This window comes from Tympanuchus pallidicinctus, unplaced genomic scaffold (genome assembly GCF_026119805.1).
Source record: "Tympanuchus pallidicinctus isolate F22 unplaced genomic scaffold, pur_lepc_1.0 scaffold3, whole genome shotgun sequence".
In the NCBI taxonomy this organism is placed as follows: domain Eukaryota; kingdom Metazoa; phylum Chordata; class Aves; order Galliformes; family Phasianidae; genus Tympanuchus; species Tympanuchus pallidicinctus.
In genome coordinates this window covers 86,987,836-87,005,961 of record NW_026294747.1, presented here as the reverse complement: position 1 = coordinate 87,005,961, position 18,126 = coordinate 86,987,836, and the positions used below count along the sequence as shown (strand labels likewise).

At 40.0% G+C, this 18,126-nt stretch overlaps 1 protein-coding gene across 1 annotated transcript; it reads right to left on the bottom strand.

Moving 5' to 3' along the window:
- Positions 1-1,654: 1,654 nt before the first annotated feature.
- On the bottom strand, positions 1,655-17,062 carry TSPAN13 (tetraspanin 13). The gene is made up of 6 exons (XM_052692208.1): positions 16,921-17,062; positions 5,831-5,998; positions 5,047-5,127; positions 3,867-3,980; positions 3,439-3,549; positions 1,655-2,488 (listed from the first exon to the last, which is right to left on the bottom strand). Exons 1-6 carry the CDS (start codon positions 16,981-16,983, stop codon positions 2,414-2,416), a joined length of 612 nt encoding a protein of 203 aa, XP_052548168.1. The 5' UTR covers positions 16,984-17,062; the 3' UTR covers positions 1,655-2,413.
- Between the last annotated feature and the right edge of the window lie 1,064 nt (positions 17,063-18,126).

Here is an 18,126-nt window from a genome sequence, read left to right as displayed (position 1 = left end):
TGCTTCCTCTAGAATAACGGGCTTTATGAAAGCATTTCAACATAATTAATGTCAAAAAGCATTTAATATAAGCACTGAATGCTCTCAAACTGCCTTGTTATTCTGATATTCTGCTTCTGTTAATAAGCTCCTAGAAGATTTGGTCACAATTAAGTCAAACTCTAAAGCAGTCAGAAAAATTAATGCACCTCTCCAGAAAACAGCAATAATAAAAATGTTGTACGTCCAAAACTGTTTTCTCAGAGGAAAGACAGGAAAAAAAAAAAAATAAAGCCACAAAAAATAATAAATTAATTAAAAGTTCTATCTAAATACATTAGAAGAGTACAGCATCTCTTGTATACTGATATGCAAGTTAGGCTTCTAAAGAAAGTCTCTTTCCCAGTTCTAAAGTCAGAATAAATCAGTTTTATTGTGTCCCTTCCCCCACCTTAAGTAAGTGAATCCACCTCTGATGTGAATTTCAAGGTTTGCAGTTGTTCGGTTTTTTGTTTGTTTGTTTGTTTAAATCACAATCTTCAAAAGACAAATTGTTACACATACAATAGAAAAGCTTTAATCAAACTCTACACTCCACTACCTGTCTTTTGAACACTAAAGGAAGCTCAGACTAAATGTTCTGAGATGTGACAGCTCTAACATCGTCACATTTTCACTATTTTCTCAGAAATGCAAAATTACATTCCAGTATCACCTACTATACTAATGAAACCAGAGCCACCCCAAATCAAGCTGTAAATAAATCAATAAAAAGAAAGAAGAATCAAAATTGAAGCAGCCACAGAATATTATTTCAACCTTCTTACAACTTCTTAATACTTCTCCTCTAATTTATCACATTAACACACAAAATACAGGGACTAGGAAAATTAACTGCTGCTAAGGACAGCTTTGGGACGATCTGTTCAGGTTCAACACTTCCCTTTGAAACCTCATGACAATTCCTTCTTGAGCAGCCCTAGGCACACAGCAGTCTCAAAGTGTTCTGATGAGCATATATTTCATCTTCTTTCGGATTCCTTTCCCAAACCAAGAAGGCAGCTTCCCAGCAAAGGGAGAGCCCTTTGAGAGCTACCACTATTAACATCCACTGCCTCCCTCTTTCCTCCACACTCAGATGCTGTATTATTTGGCAGTTTAATTTAATAAGCCTCACTTTCTCCTCCTGCAGAGCTGTCTTTTTCAGGCTACAGCAGCTACCTACCGTGCCAGAGGCAGCAACTTAAGGAAGAAAAGGTACTGTGCAGGCCTGTGATTCATTGTGATTAGAAATAACTGGAACATTGTGCACCTCTGGTGTTGACACCTCTGTTGACGTCTTCCAGCTCATTTATCGCTTCTGTTAGAGACTGGACCAAGGACTACACTTTCTTTCTGCTCAGACAGCACTCAGCACGTGAATTATGCACATTTTAACTTTAATCCTTTTCTCTTTTTAAAACAAATTAGTGGAAAACACAATTGGTTCCCCCCCACCTCTGGTTTTCAATCTCTCATCAAATCAAGACTTTTAGGTGGACAACAGAGGAATAAATACTGCTAAATTACTGCAAGAATAATTTTACACCATCTGTGAAAATGTTTGTACAATTTTCCAAACACCAAGTCAAGTTTCTTACATGAACAAGATGACAGACCACTACCGACTCTGATGTCGTGCAAATACCAAACTTCATTTTGATGTCAAAGAAAAAAACAGGTTCCAGTTGATTAGTTGCAGATTACATTCATTACTGTTCTCAAAGTGAAAATATCCAGTAAAAAATAAAATACTTTTATTTTCAAGAAGAAATCTAAATCTACCAAATAGCCACAGCAAACGGGGAAGGGAAAGGGTGAAGATTACAGTAGTCACTTATGTGCAGTACAGAAAATAACAAAACAACTTCAACTTTTTTATAACCTTAACAAGAGAGTGAGACCATTATTTAGACACAGAATGCAACTAGAATTCGTCCTAAATCCTAATCAAATCATACAATCAAACAAGCACTAAACACCCACCATTTATTTTTGTAATTTTAATGAGAAATTAGGTGAATTTTTGTAATTAATGAATACAGCAGAAAACACTTTTTTTTTTTTTTTTTTTGGACACCAGAGAAGCTAGTAGTGCTTCAAAACTCACTGAATAGAGTTCACCACACCAACTACCAAAGTCTTTAACAAAAAATTATCAGCTCAGAACAGCATTCTGATTCTGCCCAACTACTGGATATGCCAATCTACTTCAAGATAGTGATTCTTATAAGAAAAACAGTGAATATTTAACGATGAAAACTGCAAACTTATAGAAGGTAAATTTTCCTTCTGGTACACAGAGTATTCCTACTACAGAGAAACACTAAACTATGGAGATCTAGTATTCTGAAGTAGAGGATGCAGAAAGAAGATTCAGTCCTTTATAAACTTATCAAAGAAAAGCACTAGGGTTTGCACGGGGATCCTTTTGGTTCCTGTATCTATAGGTCAGCCAGACTCCCAGAATCTGAAAGAAAAACACAAAGATATTATTAAGCAGACAGTCTCTCCCTTATCTTTCAACAGTTTTACAAAACTTGTTTTAAATGTAAAATTCTGATAATGAATTTATAGCACGAGTGTAGGGTATTTTGCTATTGCTAAAATTGCACAATCCCATACAACTTTCTTAATTAGAAAAAGAATGCACCTTTCTCAGAAAGATCTATCTAACAACTCAAAAAGGAAGGACAAATCTGTATCCTAAATGCTAGAAGAGTATTTACAATAGGAGCATCTATTACTATTCTTTCCCCTCTTTAAATGATAAATATTTGTAAACCTTTTTTTAGGATAAAGTAATATCCTTCAAATTTCTTTCATTTTAAAGCTACAGCTTAAGAATAAGGCTATTTTTCCAGTACATTTTCAAATTCTGTCCTTTTCCCATTTCAGCTCCACATCTCAGGTAGAAAGGCCACAATTTTTTAGTAAATAAATGTGGGAGGAGGTAAGAGATGGGTTCTGCTTTAAGAGCTATATCTCTTGCTGATGTAATAAATGTGGTCTGAAACTGCACTACACAGCAGGAGCAGAATTCTAACATGTTGACAGGATGTGGAGCTTAAAGACCAAGCAAATAAACCAAAAGCAACAGCATGTCCATTACTGTTGGATAACAGTAAACCTAATGAGTTAGCTTTCTGCAAAATCTACAGCATCACATTTTAATGAGGTATCTAGTCAATGGTTTGTAGTGTAAATAACGGAAAGCTGTAAATACCCCCAGCCCTGTTTTTGTCAGACTTCAACAAGCTGACAGCCTGAAAAATTTTGACCTTATTAGATTTGACTCCTGAGACATGAGACAATACTGGGAGTTCCTGTAATGAAGCCCCTAAACTTTAAGGCTTTTTTTTTTTATTTAAAAAAAAATGGTGAGATGAGAGCACACTGTTTTCTAATCTATTCATTTACCTCTGTGAAACTGAAGAAAAGTCCTATGCCTCCAACAAATCTGAGCACCATTCCCGAATATTCTTCTATTATTGGCGCACATGGTTGACACTGGTGACTTCTAAAACAATCCTGTAACAGACATAAACAGAAAATTGCATCCTGTTTTCTGATGATGCTTCACCGACTGGCACTATTTTGTTGGCTCTGTAGCAGACTGCAAACCATGGGCAAAACTTTGGGAATTTTAAGACTCCAGAAAAGCAAACACAGAAATGACAATAGAATACAACCTTTAAAGAGTGCTCTGCAATAAGATTTCCAGTAAGTTAAGGAAGGATCTTAGGATCAGTGTGACAACTAATTTACAGATTTGTTAAAAACCTCTGCCTTCAACCAGGAAAGAAATTATAAATTTTGGAACAAACAGGATGAGAGAAAGAACTTACAGAGGAGCAGGTTTCATTGGGATCAAAAAATCTGAATCCACAACAATTCAGATTTCTCTCAAGATCTGTTCTTGCACTTTTAGTGTTATTCCATCCCACCTCTAGAAGTTGACTCTGGAAGGTATAAGCAAAAACATATATTAATTGAACGGCTTTCTATCTCAGTGGAAACAAATATTCTCGGCAAAGTAGATGATCCCTTTTTGCTGTCCTCACAAGAGTCAAAACAGGAGTTTTCCAAATATATCTCAAACACAAACCTTATTTGTGTGTACCTATTCAATGGAAAGAAGTCACAAAACAGAAACTGCTGTGCTCACCCAGTTTTGCTCCACCAATTACATAACATTTTACAGTTAAAACCTTCAGATACCCATGTCTAACAGGATAATATATTAAAAAATGACCTTAACTTTCAAACAGTCTGGATAGCTAATGAGATTGCAACACCTAACAGCAGCAAGTTTGGTCATAAATGGTCATAACTCATTTTCTTCCAGTCTTCTTCCTAAACCTGACAAGAGCACTAGTAATGGGACATGTGACTAACCTAACTGGGACTGCTCAGACTTTAAACAAATCACTCTGTTACATGTAGAGGAAGTAGATCATTTTGTCTTGTCCTTTCTTTATGGATTAAGGATTGTTCTCCATACCCCACAGAAGTTGTCTTTCTTTCCCACAGATCTGCTCTGTACCTAATACAGTTGTCACCTTTTCAATTACATGAGAACAATTCAGTGGTTTTTATAAACTTTACAATGATTACTGTAGATTTCATCAGCTTATTTGGAACTCATGAAGACATGATATAATCAAGATACTATGCTGCTACACTTGTGACCAAAAACCTAGACAGAAACTTTAAAACTAAAACTAAAATTTTTAAAGGACAGCTGAAAGGCAGGGACTTAAGAGATGTGTGAACAAGCCACTATTAGATGTGGATTAGTAATGGGACTGAGTGGGTCAGGCTGATGGCTGAATTTGATGATCCTGAATATCTTTTCCAAACTAGATGACTCTATATTTTTTGAAGGCAGATTTTTTTAAAATATACTCTTCATTTAGAGCAAAGCTACATATAAATATATGCATGCATGCACATGCACGTGTGTGTATGTAATAAGAAATAATGTTATGCTATAGGTTAACTGAGAAATCAGGAAGTATTTCTTACCTGCTGTTCCTTGTTCAGTGCCAAACAGGCACAGGAGACAGAAAACTGGACAATGAAGACTAGCAAGAGAATAATCATGTACTGTAAGCAGTAGTTAAAGATGCATTCTCAAAAATTTTACTTATAGAATACATAATCATTGGATTACATCAGGTCATCAGAAACAAAAATCTACAGATAAATTCTGACTAGATGTGGAAAAGATTAAACTGTATCAAAGCAGAGGATGTTATTTATTTGGAGTCCACAACCAGAAAAATAAGAATATTATCTGATTTAATCTTTTCTCTCATCTGCATAGAACAAGTTTGTTATGCAAGGCAGACTGCTTATGCAGTATTGGTAACACAAAAAGGGACAGCAAAGCACCATGCTGAGAAGGCCTGTGCTCATTTCTAATCTGAGTTCACAATTAAAAAGTAGGTATGAAAAGAAAGTGCTTATTGGCAGCATATGACTGTGCATTCCTCTGCCAGCTCCAATCATTTCACCATCTATATCATTGTCCTCCATGTTAAATCACATTAGTAGTTCACATACTCTAGGTTGCTTTAGGGTTAAACACACAGTGAGGATTTATGATACAGTGCCTCACCTTAAAAGCTCTGAAAAAATTAAAGTATTTCAAAATTTTTATAAAGGGAAGTGAATATTTCTGTCCTCAGAGTGAAAAAGAAGGGTAAAGCTGGGAATTTCTGCCTTCCACAAGTGGCTTTGCCTACCAGAGCAGATTGGTCACGTAACTTGAACCAAGCTGTAAACCATGTAATACACTGAAGGATACAAAGAACAGCAACACTTGGTGATGTTTCACTGCACCAATCAATCCAACTAAGGCAATGAAGAAGAGGAAGATGCCTACAGCAATTGCCACTCCAACAACTCTGAAACTAGAGATGAGGCCGAAGCCAATTCCCCATGCTGCAATTCCAATCAGCAGCAGACTCACCAGCTGGAGGGAAGAGAAAACAAAGAGTTAGTCTGCATGTAGAAGAGGCTCAACCTACACACAACTACATTCTTTATGTTAAAGCTGTCATCAGAAAGGTATGTTTCTTTCCAGCACAAAGAGAAGCAGCACAATTCTCAACAAACCAATTCCCCACTTCATCCAAAAGGTGATTTAAGTACCAGATGTTTTAAGGCACACATATTCTTCAACACTGTCAATGTGGAATTGTTCTAACTTAGCCTACCTACAAGACGAGCCGTGCTGTGTGCCACTGATTATCTAGAAACACTGAATTTGTGTGGATTATAACAGGACTGACAAATAAGATAAAAAAAACATCAGCTTTACTTCATAGAACAGAAGAATGAAAATCCCAGATGTTTTCTGAAATATACTGTAGTTAAAGAAAGCATGGCTGCACAGCTCTGGACATGGAAGAGAGCACACAGCCATGATTTACTGTAATCAGAAATATGTTTGCATTAGTTTATTACTGAAGATTATGTATAGTTCATATATATATGATATGAACATTATGTATAGTTCATATATATATGATATAACACAATAGTTAACAAGGTCACACAAATATATTTTTTTCAGATCTGTATCTCAAGGACTGCATGTCATGAAACAATAAAGGTGTCCTGTCTTTGCTACATAATTAGTCAGGAAAACAGCTCTACTATGAAGTAAATCCTATTTCAAAGCCCAAAGCACTCTTATGCTATTTCCTTCCTTTAAAAGATGGTATTCAGGGAAGGTAAGTGGAATCTGTCTCCGTTACTTTACTGGAATTTATTGTTTATGCAAGCAGGAAGCTCCAGCCTTTCCTGTTTCCATGCCAAAAACACAGAACATTAAAAAAAAAAAAAAAGAAAAAAGAAAAAAGAAAAAGAAAAAAAAAAAACAACATAAAAAGCTACAGAGAAACTTGCAGTGAGTTACAGCAGGAGGTAAGCAGCAGACAAAGCCAACCCAGATGACCAGTACACAAGATGCCTAATGCTCTCATCCAAACCTGTCAGACTTGTGCATAACATTATTACATTCTGTTATATAGCATCAACTCAACCTGGGAGGTTAAAATTTACATAAGCTTGCCCTCACCAGAAAATACCCAGAAGATGTATCATTATCAAAACCAGTATGCGCTCAGTTTAGTCCAACTCCATGATTTTACACCACAACAAATACAGAGCAACCATTTACGCTTGCTGGCTGGTTTCTGTCCAAACAAGATGTATTATGACATTTTACTGCTTATCCAGAGGGATTTTTTTAAAAAATTGTAAATTTCCAGCTTAGCCATTTTTGCAGTGTGTTTGCCCTAAAGCAGGGCACTTTTCTTGGTTTCAACACAAAACAGGTGAAGATGTATTTTTCAGCTACAGTACTTTTCAGAAGTCTGGTCTGTGTAATGCTGCTTTTGAAACAGAAATCTTAGAGAACATCAAGGAAGTTGTAAAACGAGTTGTGATGCTCATCAAGACCAAAACATGGTGTGTGTTTTCTTCCACTTGTGTTCAAAGAGGACAATGCCTCAGAAAAGTTTTTACAAATAGCCAGTAACCCTCAGGAGAAATTTAAGACAGGCCAAAAGAATACAAGGATTTGCCATACCGACATCTTTCTTTCACCACATGAAGAGACAAAAGAATGGTATCAAAGTCAAGGAAATTTTTCAATAATAAGTATAGTTTTAGGATTAATTCACATTAGTTTTGTTTCTCTCAAACAAAAAGCCTTAATCATCATATTAAGTCAAAAACAAAACACTGTGCCAAGTTGTTATGAATCTAAACTACAGGGAAGAGGAAAGAAAACAACATAAAAGCCTTGGCTCCGACACATACAGATTTTCTGATTGCATGCAGCACAGGGCTATGAACTACATAATGTTACTGCTAAAAATTAGCTTTGCTAATCAGTTAAGATCTATCCATCCTGATCTATGCCCATTCACTTTATTGCATTGTCTGATACCACTGGGAAGAGTTATCTTACTATATAAGCGTCAGAAGTGAACAACAAAAGAAATCACATAACTCAATTTCCAATCAGAAATGGCTGAGTCAGGCTGGTTGGGGCCCTGAGCAACCAGATCTAGCTACAGATATTCATTCATTGCATTCATTGCAGGAGGGTTGGGCCAGATGACCTCTATGTGTCCCTTCCATCCCAAATGTTGCTATAATTCTATTCCTGTACTTCACATCAACTTCAAAGCACTGAACTCACACCACCACCACACAGTTCTTGAAGGTGCTGTCTCAAGAAGAATCTCAAAATGTGTCAATTTTCAATTTATTTCACAAAGAAAAGCAGAAAAAGTAGGAAAAGCATCTCCTAATCACTTTCATCAGGGCTTCCTTCTGCTGCCTCAGCTATGCTTCAAAATATTTATCTATTCAGATCTTTGTTCAATTATTTGTCAAGTCGAAAATGATTAAATCAATTTTATTCCTACAAGCATCAAAATCAAAACCAAAATCTGTGCCTAAAACATCTGTTAGATACAGGGAGTGTTGGAGCAGCACTGTACCAGTTCTTGCTGCTGTTAATTCTCTCACTTTCCATTATTCAAAAGACGTGTACATGAAATTAAGCTGTATGACACTAGAAGTTATTACTGTGACTATCTTGCCCAAAAAACTTTTCTGGTATTAAGAGTTACATACTAAATCTAAAACTGCCACAGTTTTCAATAGAGAAAATATTCCAGGCTTAAAATCCGTTGTCAGACCTCAAATGTTCAAGAATTAGGCAGAAAAAAAAAAGGTTCTACCTTCTCTTCGAGAACAGTAATTTTCTATTCCTATAGGAAGCTAATTGTTCCTTAAAACATCTGGAAATTCATTATGATCACAGGTCCGTGTCACTGGGCTCTGGCTGGCAAGCAATGTAAAAGTACTTCATCCCATCAGTCACACATCATGTGGATGAAAGCCACTATCAACTACTTCTACTTCTGGTCACTTGAAAATGCGCAAAATTGACCTTGCATTTTAAAACTGAAATAGAGACAGAAAGCCATTTTTCAAAACAGATTTAGGATTTAGCTCATGCCTCCTTCTGCATGTTGAAAGATAGATTAAATAAATGGCTGTTATTCTTTCATTTTGACACTCAGAATCATCCCTTCTGGTTTCTTATTACCTGGTCAACAGGTGGCTGCCAAGGAAATATAAGACATGCAGGTCAGCAGTTACCAATTTGGGCTGCAGGTGTAATTAACTGCTCAGATGCAGATCTTCATGAAATAAACTCCATCTTGTAAATTGAGCATTTCAGCTCTTTTGTCCCCAAGGCCCACCCCAGAAGAATAAAAGCGTTTTTTTCCCTGTTATTCATTGCATAACAGAATGAACAATACAGATATGTAGTTTCATTGTGCTGTTTCACAGCAGCAGCTTTGGGAGCTTACTCCCAGAGAAAATGATGCCATCCTTGGAAATCAGAAACATAAGTTTCCAATAAGTTTGCCGATCTATATTTCCAATGTAGATGAAATGCAATTTCATCTATTCAATGCAATCTAGTAAAAATAGTCCAGTTTCTACTGAATACAACCAGAATCCATTTTTCCCACAGTATTTCATTAGTAAGCTGAATGAATGTAGACTGGAAAAATGGAGTGGACTGTACAACTGAACAGAGACTGGATGGACTGCTGAGTTAAAAAACTACTGGATGGCTCAGCATCCAGCTGGAAGCTGATAAGAGGGTTCATAGAGGGGCTGATATCATGCAGTATCTTTATGGACAACTTGAGCAATGAGATGGAGTGAATCCTCAGAAAATCAGTGGATGATACTGAAAAAGAAAAAGCAACCAACTCTTCAAGTAGCAGAGGTTCAGTTCAGACAGACCTGATGAACTTGAGTGAGCAAAGAGAAATCTCACAAAGCGCAAAATTCTGCACCAGGATTGCATCTGTGCATCTTGGGAACAGACTGGCTGAGCAGCCTTGCTGAGACAGAACTGCAGATCACAGACTGCCAAGTGGAATGGGAGCCAAGAGTCTGCTCTCACCACGAAGGGAAAGTCAAGAAGAGCGGGATCAAAGGAAACTCACACTGCAGCTTCACCAGCATTAAGTACTGAGTTCTATTTCAAACCTCCCAAGTAGAAAAGGAATGGGAGAGCCTGGAAAGGGTCACCAAGTGGCCTGGAGCCTTGAGAGTGATGTCTGAAAATCATGGGATGGAGTTGGGTTTGTTCAGTCTGACAAAGATGTAGTAGTTCAAGGGTAAACTAATAGCAGCTGAAAATGAAGGACCATTGCAAAATCAATGGAGGCAAACTCTTCTCGGGACTTACTGACAACAAAACAAGTGCAACAGCCACAAGGTAATGGCTTGAAAGGTTCTGGACATCAGAAAAAAAAAAACACAAACATCTGCAAGTTGGTTTGGTGCTTCTCAAAGGTGTTGTTCTCAAAGGTTCTCAAGACTCAGGTAGATAAAGGCTGTCAATCCAGCATTGCTCACAGTCCTGCCCAGAGCAGATAAGCTCCAAAGTTGCCCCCAGCCAACGCTCCCACACCGCCACTCTCGCACCGCTCCACCGCAGGAACCTTGCCACTATCCTCACTAGAAATTGAAGCCTTACCAGAAGAATAGGGGCCAGATTTAGCACTGAGCAAGTACTTCTCTGAACCACTTAAATAGAGATTGCAATCATCTCCTAGAACTCTGTCCTCTTTCCTTTTCTCTTCTTAGAAGCTGTCCTCAATAAAAGAGAAATGAATGATTCTTCAGAAGTACTTACAAAGAGATATAAATGGTCTCATCCACTTAAGGCAAGTTTACATAGGGAGTAAACAGGCATTAAGAGCAAAAGAATGTATTACAATCTCAAAGTAGTGAAAGCTGTCTCGCAAAGATGCTACAGGCACATACTGTCCTCAAACTGGAGAAAACAGAGCCAGAGGAAGCGTGTGCATGTGTGGATAGTTAACAGCAGCACTCTGAATTGCAAACTCTCGTTTGCTATACAGTAACTTCACCAATACAAACTCCAGCAACCTTGTTTAAAAATGCACACACAAGCACAGGCTTAAGCACAATCCAGTATATCACTCATTCATTTGAAATTAAGTAAATGCTTTCCCTGAGCAGCCCTCCAGCAGCACGAGTCCTAAAAGAAGTGCAGTAGTTTTCACTATGAGGCCAAATACTTTTTCTACAGAGTCTGAAAATGATAATTAAGAGAACAAAGTGTATTGCCTACAGACGAATGTTACTCTCATGTCAGCATCTCCACAGGAGAGGCTTTAAGGACTGTAAGTTCAAGTTCAGTGTAAAGAATCGGATTCCATTTTAAGCATCTTCCATTATATATTAACATGGGTTTTTTTTTGTTATATGTACACATATATACATATACGTCACACTTAAAGGATATTGCAAGTTATGAGAATGGCATTTTCTTTACTTTTAGATGGTTTTAAAACAGTAATTTATAGAGTTGTCTGGATCTCCTTTTCCCTTACAAATATTATAAAGGCTAATGCTTGATTGTGTTAACAGTAAGTTAACTAGAGAAGAGGACCAGCAAACTCATGGTGACTTCAGCTTCTGTCACAAAGAATTTCTTTGGAACTTTTTGAACTTTACCTCCTCACAGTACTTCTTCAGCTTTATCAAAAGCAAAGCTGGGGCTGAGCATCTTCCAAAATACTTCCAACAGAAAGCAGAATCTTTCACCTTTCTGAGACTTATTTAAGTGGGGAACAATCAATAGTCTGGTTACTGAACAGCTGAAAGGACGTGATGAGGAGCAAGACATTTATGTGAAGGGTAACATTCCTGTCTCTTATCTCAGAATCCAGTTCCTTTTGTCAGATGGCTGAGTACACAGTTCTTCATGCTACTGGCCAATAATTATTATCAAATCATTGTCGATCACATAACAAGCTTCTTTAGTGTTAAAATAGCAATGAGATTTAACCCATTTTGTACCCTATAGGCTTTAGAAATTGGAGCCTTGAAATGTTCCTGTGTGGCAGGAACACTTATCAGCCACGATGTTTACTGATGTACTTTGAGATGGGAAACATTTTCAGGAAGCCCGGTGATCTCACAGATCCTTCTTCCAAACATGGCTCTCCCTCAACCTGGAAATAGCAGTAGACAATCAATGATTTAGGCTACTATTAATGATTTAAGGCTACTTCTGACCAGTCCAAGTGCTTCTCTAATCCATGCTTGTTTTAAATTATAATAGTGTCTACGTGCACTGCTAGAATAGCTAAAAATATCAGTGATATCAAGCCATGCCATGTTCCATGTAACCTCCTCCTCCTGCAGCCTGCGATTCTCCAGTTCTGTCATTAAGCAAGCTCAGCCTTCCTGGTTCCAGCTGCAGCACTCTGTACAAGGCAAGTGTAAATACAAATCCTGCTCACACTTTATCTAGAAATCCAACACGTCTGATTTCCAACCATGTCACAAATGGCTGTCATTTTGGATACCAACTGACACACAGCACATCTGAGCATGTTTTCTGACAAAATGTTTCGTTATTATTATTTGCTGTAGTCACTCTTTTATATTCTGAAGCACGACCACAGAAAACTTCCCAAAAAGCCAATGAAAACAAACAGCCTAAGTCCACGTGAGCAACACTGACCTCCCCTGCCATGTGCTTGGGAGCTTCTGTACCGCTGCCTGATTCACACATCAAGAATAGATGGCATAGCTCATAGTGCTGCCTTCACCATATCCTTGGAAAAGGCAAAGGCAGCTCCAAGGCGAGCTGCCCTGCAGCCGAGCATCCAGGGGGGACAAGGAGCCAGCCCAACACGGGCTGGCAATGGGGCAAACTCTTGGCTCTGCACTCTGAAATGCAGACTGGAGATACCAGGCACAGCTGCCCAAATCTGGGATTTTTTCTCCTCATCTTTGCATATTTACATAATGCAAGGAAAGCAGTCTTGACAAAGGTGACAGATAGCAGGAACAGAGCAGTAACTCTGCACTGAGAAAACAGACAGCAATAGAAGGAGGGGGGGAGAGGGAAAGAAAAAACCTTGAATTCAAATAGTTTGAAATGATGCAAAGAATAGTGCACTGAATAGGCAGGCTAGAAACTAGTTCAGAGAGCAAAGTACTCTAAAAAATAAATGACTTTAACAAGGTTCTTTCTAATGTTATAAGGAAATACAATTGCTCTTACGGCATTAACTCTGTGGTATTAAAAATGGTTTACCATTAAAATTCTGTCTATATGTTCTACTTTAAATCAAATAGCCACTTCCGGGTTTAAGAAAAACTGGAAGCCTGCTCATCAAAACAAAGGAAAATGTGTGATGTTTGCTGCTGCAGGAAGAATTAAGTGGCTGCTCAGGTGATAAAAGCAGCACCTACCAACCAAAAGAACTGTCAGTATTTTATCTTTAATTTGAATACATTTAATCTTGTTGCCCAGCTAAAGTTTCCATCTTTCATCACTTGCCAAGACATGGGAATTTCCCTTTCCTTTCTGAGAATCTGATTTGAAATAAGATATCAACTATTCACACTTGAACAGAATTACTCAAGTCTTCCTTGGGAGGAACACTGTCTGCTTAAGGAAATCCTGGTCCTAATAAAGCGAGCAAATATTGCTGAGGCCAGCAACCACCAGGGCTTTTATACCTGCAAGATAATCATAGAATGGTTAGATTGGAGGAGACCTTAAAGACTATCTACTTCCAAACCCTCTGACATGGATAGGGCTACCATCCACCAGCTCAGACTGCCCAGGATTCCATCCAACCTGGCCTTGAACTCCACCAGGGATGGGGCACCACAGCTTCTCCAGAGAGCCTGTGCCAGGGTCTCACCACTGTCTGAGGAAAGGATTTCTTCCTAACGCCTAAGATAAAACCCATCTTTTAGATTATTCCCTCTTGTCCTATCATTATCAGGCCACGTAGCAAGTCAGTCCCCCTCCTGCTTATAAGTGCCTCTCAAGTACTGGAAGATTGCAATGTCGCCTCCTCAGAGCCTTCTCTTCCAAGCTTAACAAACCCAAATCTCTCAACCTTTCTTTACAGGAGAGGTGCTCCAGTCCTCTGATCATCTTCACAGCCTTCCTCTGGACCTGCTACAACAGTTCCACATCCCTCCTGTACTGAGGGCCCCAGGCTCAGTACTCTAGGTGAGGCCTGAGAAGGGCAGAGTAGAGAGGGATGCTCACCTCCCTCACCCTGCTGGTCACTGCTCTTTTGATGCAGCCAAGGATACGTTTGGCCTTCCGGGCTGCAAGCACACACTGCTGGCTCAAGTCCAGCTTTTTGTCATCAAGACACTCAAGTCCTTCTCTGCAAGGCTGCTCTCAGCGAGTTCTCCCAGTCTGTTTTTCTATCTCAGATTGCTTCAACCCAAGTGTAACACCTTGCACACTGCCTTGGTTAAAACTCATTAGGTTCTTGTGTGTCCACTTTTTGATTATGTCCAGGTCCCTCTGGATGGCATCTGTCCCCTTTACTGTGTCAACAAATAGGAGAGAGATAAGAAGGCTTTAGTTATGTGTGCATCCTTGAAAGCTGCTGGACTCTGTGTGCAGATATTTTGAACAGTTTCCACCAGTCTGCTGCTCAAAGGGAAACAAGAATATAATCAACTACATAAAGATAAAATTGGTCATATACCCAAAACTAGTACTTGTATGTAGACAAACAGCTCTTCCACTTCAAACCTAATTCCAGAAATATATTTCACTTTATGCATACTAAGTCAAGAGCCTCAGTTATTTTTCTGTACTCTTCTTGTACACATGACGAACCATATGAAGTCAGCAAGACTCAGCATAGATACCAGACGTGTTCATACAAGACAAATTTAAAAATGGAATCTGAGCCTAAGGATATTTAGACCAGAGAAGAACCAAAAGGCATCAGCCAGCAAATATCATCTGAAAGGAAAGGTAAGTGAGCAATTAGGTTACTTGGTTTATGGTTTCTTGCCTTAAACCAGTAACTGATTACTGCCAGAACATGTATTTTCCTTGGTGCTCTATCATAAAAAGTAGATCAAGAAAGCATCAACAAGATCAGGTTCCTATATCCTAATTTGTTGTTTTAAAATCCAATTTACTTTTTTTTTTTTTTTTTTAAAAAAAAAAAAAGCAGAATATAAATTGCAATCCCTGACATTAGTTCTGAGGGATAATTTATTCCAAACACGTGACACAGACACAAATCAATGCTAGCAGAAAAACATTCAAGCATTACCTAATTGAGCTTATATTTCCCTCACTGGTACTCCCACCAACTATTGCTGTGAATTACTGTTGTTTAAAAAGATTAACTTCTTGTTCTGGTGGTCTTCCACATGTTTTGCCTGTTCGGAAAAACCCAATCGTTGCATTGTCAGGGTTTTATTTAGCCCAGAAGCAGAGAATTCCTCCGGGCTTACTAAACATTTCATGTTATTTCTGCAACTCAGAAATGAAAAGTGTTCATCTTGAATTTGCCTATCCTTAATAGGTGACACAAGAAATAACAGGTGGATGTTCTAGTTACGCTGCTTCAAAGTCATTCCTTCCTCTTGGAAAAGCATATGTTATATGCATAGAAAAATATCAAGTGACACCCATAAAGTAAATTCTGCTCAGACATCAGGCAAGATTCAGGTCATTAGTGCACTGTGCAGGTACTACAAAGAGATGTATGGAGGTCTCAGGGATCAGATCACCCCTTTTTGAGGCTAAATATGCTCAGAAGACCTACCAAAAAAAGGAAAAGAAAAAAGAAGCCTTTTGCATTATCTCTGGTTTGTTTGAAAAATCAGGGTGGAGCAATCCTTCACCTTGAGGAGTCTACATAGCTACATTTACCTGCAACCACGGATGGCAAATGAAGCCATGCCTACCTGTCCCCTCTGCTTTGCTGGGGGCTGGCATGGGTAATGCACAGTGTCACAGACATCCTCAGTGACTTCCAGCAGGTAAACCAGGCACACTATGCATGCTTCAGAGATTTTTTTAGGGACATCCTCTGCTCTGCAAGCTCCTCTAAGTAACGCACGCAACAGCAGACTCTCCAACGCTAAAGGGTTTTGTTCTGCTCTTTTCCAAAGCAATGTATTTAAAATACAAGGTGATGCTCATTAATAAGCAATTCTGCCTTCAACACAGGCGCTTCTACATCCACTCACACTCTGCCCTAAGGATTACCATCAGGTCCAGTAACTGCTGTCTATGAGAACTGTTTGTTCTGATGAGCAGTGATAAGACCTGCTCTCCTGCCTTACTTTCACGAAGGGATCAGGCTGTTATCAGGAAAGCACAGGCACTGCCTGCCAGCCCCGGCTCACGCAATTTCAGTGCTGTGCATCACCTCCAAGCTCGGTTGTCCAACACCAGGCTGCCAACAGGAACCATCAGAGGACATATTACCTTTCCAGAAGTGCTGCAAGAGGAAGCCATTACACGTAGCCCTGTTTCTTTCTATTTCTGTGCCATTTGAAAATAGATAAGGAGAAAAAAAAAATGCCTACAGTGCAATTGGAGATTGTACAGCTTTCTACTGAAAATACACCCCGAAACTCGCCCAGAAGAAAGCAGGCATCTGCCACCTTCGGGCAGGAGCTTCCCAGAAGATGCGTTCTGTCAGCTCGCGGCAGCAAGGCGGGCAGGCACGGCGCTCACCTCCCGCTGCAAGGCGCGCCCTGACCCCGCTCAGCTCCTTTGTGCGGCTCAGCGCGCCCACACGGGGCTCCCCGCAGAGAAGCACTTGTCTCAAACCCTCGCAACAACGGAGCCAATCCCGCTCACTCGCGCCGGGATTCCCCTCCGCAGAGCCAAACGGGGCCTGGCAGGCTGGAGGCCGCCCGGCCCGGGCTGAGCTCTGGATTTCGACCCCGGAGGGCCGCGTCCCCGCGGCGACAAACCCGAGGCGGCCGCCTCCCTTCCTACCCCGACCCACGCACCGTGTAGAGCAGGTTGAGGGCGCAGAGGCAGTTCTTGGAGCAGGCGAAGCCGCCGCACACCATCGTGCCGCCGCCGGGAGCCTCGCCGCGGGAGCCCGCCGCCGCTCCGCCCCCGCCGCCGGCAGCAGGTGAGCGGGGCCCGGCGCCGCGCCCGCTGGTTGGCCGCTCCCGGGTAAAGGTAAAGAGATGGAAATGACGCGAGGAGCGGGCTGGGAGGCGGCCGCTCTCCTCCGGGGCTGGGCTCTGCCGCCCGCCCACCCACCTCCAGTCGGGCTGACGGGGCTCGCGGGACCCGGGAGGAGGTGGTGGGGAGACGTGCCCTCGCAGCGCCCTCAGAGGGGGCGAAGCGAGGATCTCATGTACCTGAGGGCGATGGCGGGAGGTCTGGCATCTCCTCAGCCATTTTGTTGTTTGGGAAACTGTGGAGATTCCTCCCTTCCTTTTCCATGTCTACCTTTGATGGCTTAATTCCTTGTGTAATCAAAAATAATTACTCGGGGATTTGTTTTTCCAGGGCGTTTCAGCATTACAAGCAGTTTGTCTGTATGTTTCTTATTAAAATTATTATTGATTTTTTTTTTCTGTGCTTTACTTTTTTTTTTCTCTTTTTTTTCTTTTTTTTTTCTTTTTTTTAAAAAAAAAAAAAAAAGAAAAAAAAAAGTTAACCTGTGTGTATTTTCTTCCCTTGACAATTAAATACTTTTTTATTACAGGTAGTCTGATATAGAATAGAATAGAGACTGATCTGTCTCTATTGCACCCTAGTAGTTTTACCAATGTTCTAATGCTCTTTCCAGTGGACTGGAGTACTGCCACTGCTCACTGGCACTCTCTAAAAGCTTGTGCCTGCTGTAAAATCATAGAATCACTAGAGCTGGAAAAGATCTTCAAGGTCATCTAGTCCAAAAGTCAGCCCATCCTCACCATTCTCAGTGACCATGTCCCTCAGTGCCACATCGACATGGCTCTTGAACATCCCTAGGAAAAGAGACACCCCACCTCCATCAGGCAGCCTGTTCCAATGCATCACTGCTCTTCCAGATAATAATTTTTTCCTAATATTCAGCCTTAACCTCTCCTGACACAACTAAAAGCCATTACCCCTCATTCTATTGCTGTTACCTGGGAGAAGACACCAACCCTTATCTCGATCTCTTTTCAGCAATTATTACGAACTGCTTTGGTGTGTATACCACTGCAAGATTA

Coding starts and splice junctions, on each gene's coding strand:
- TSPAN13 (XM_052692208.1), bottom strand. CDS start 16,983: ATGGTGTGCGGCGGCTTCGCCTGCTCCAAGAACTGCCTCTGCGCCCTC. Junction 5,999..16,920: donor CCCTCAACCTGCTCTACACG/GTGCGTGGGTCG, acceptor TCTTCCCTCCAG/CTGGTGAGTCTGCTGCTGAT. Junction 2,489..3,438: donor TTTTCTTCAGTTTCACAGAG/GTAAATGAATAG, acceptor TTTTTCTTTCAG/ATTCTGGGAGTCTGGCTGAC.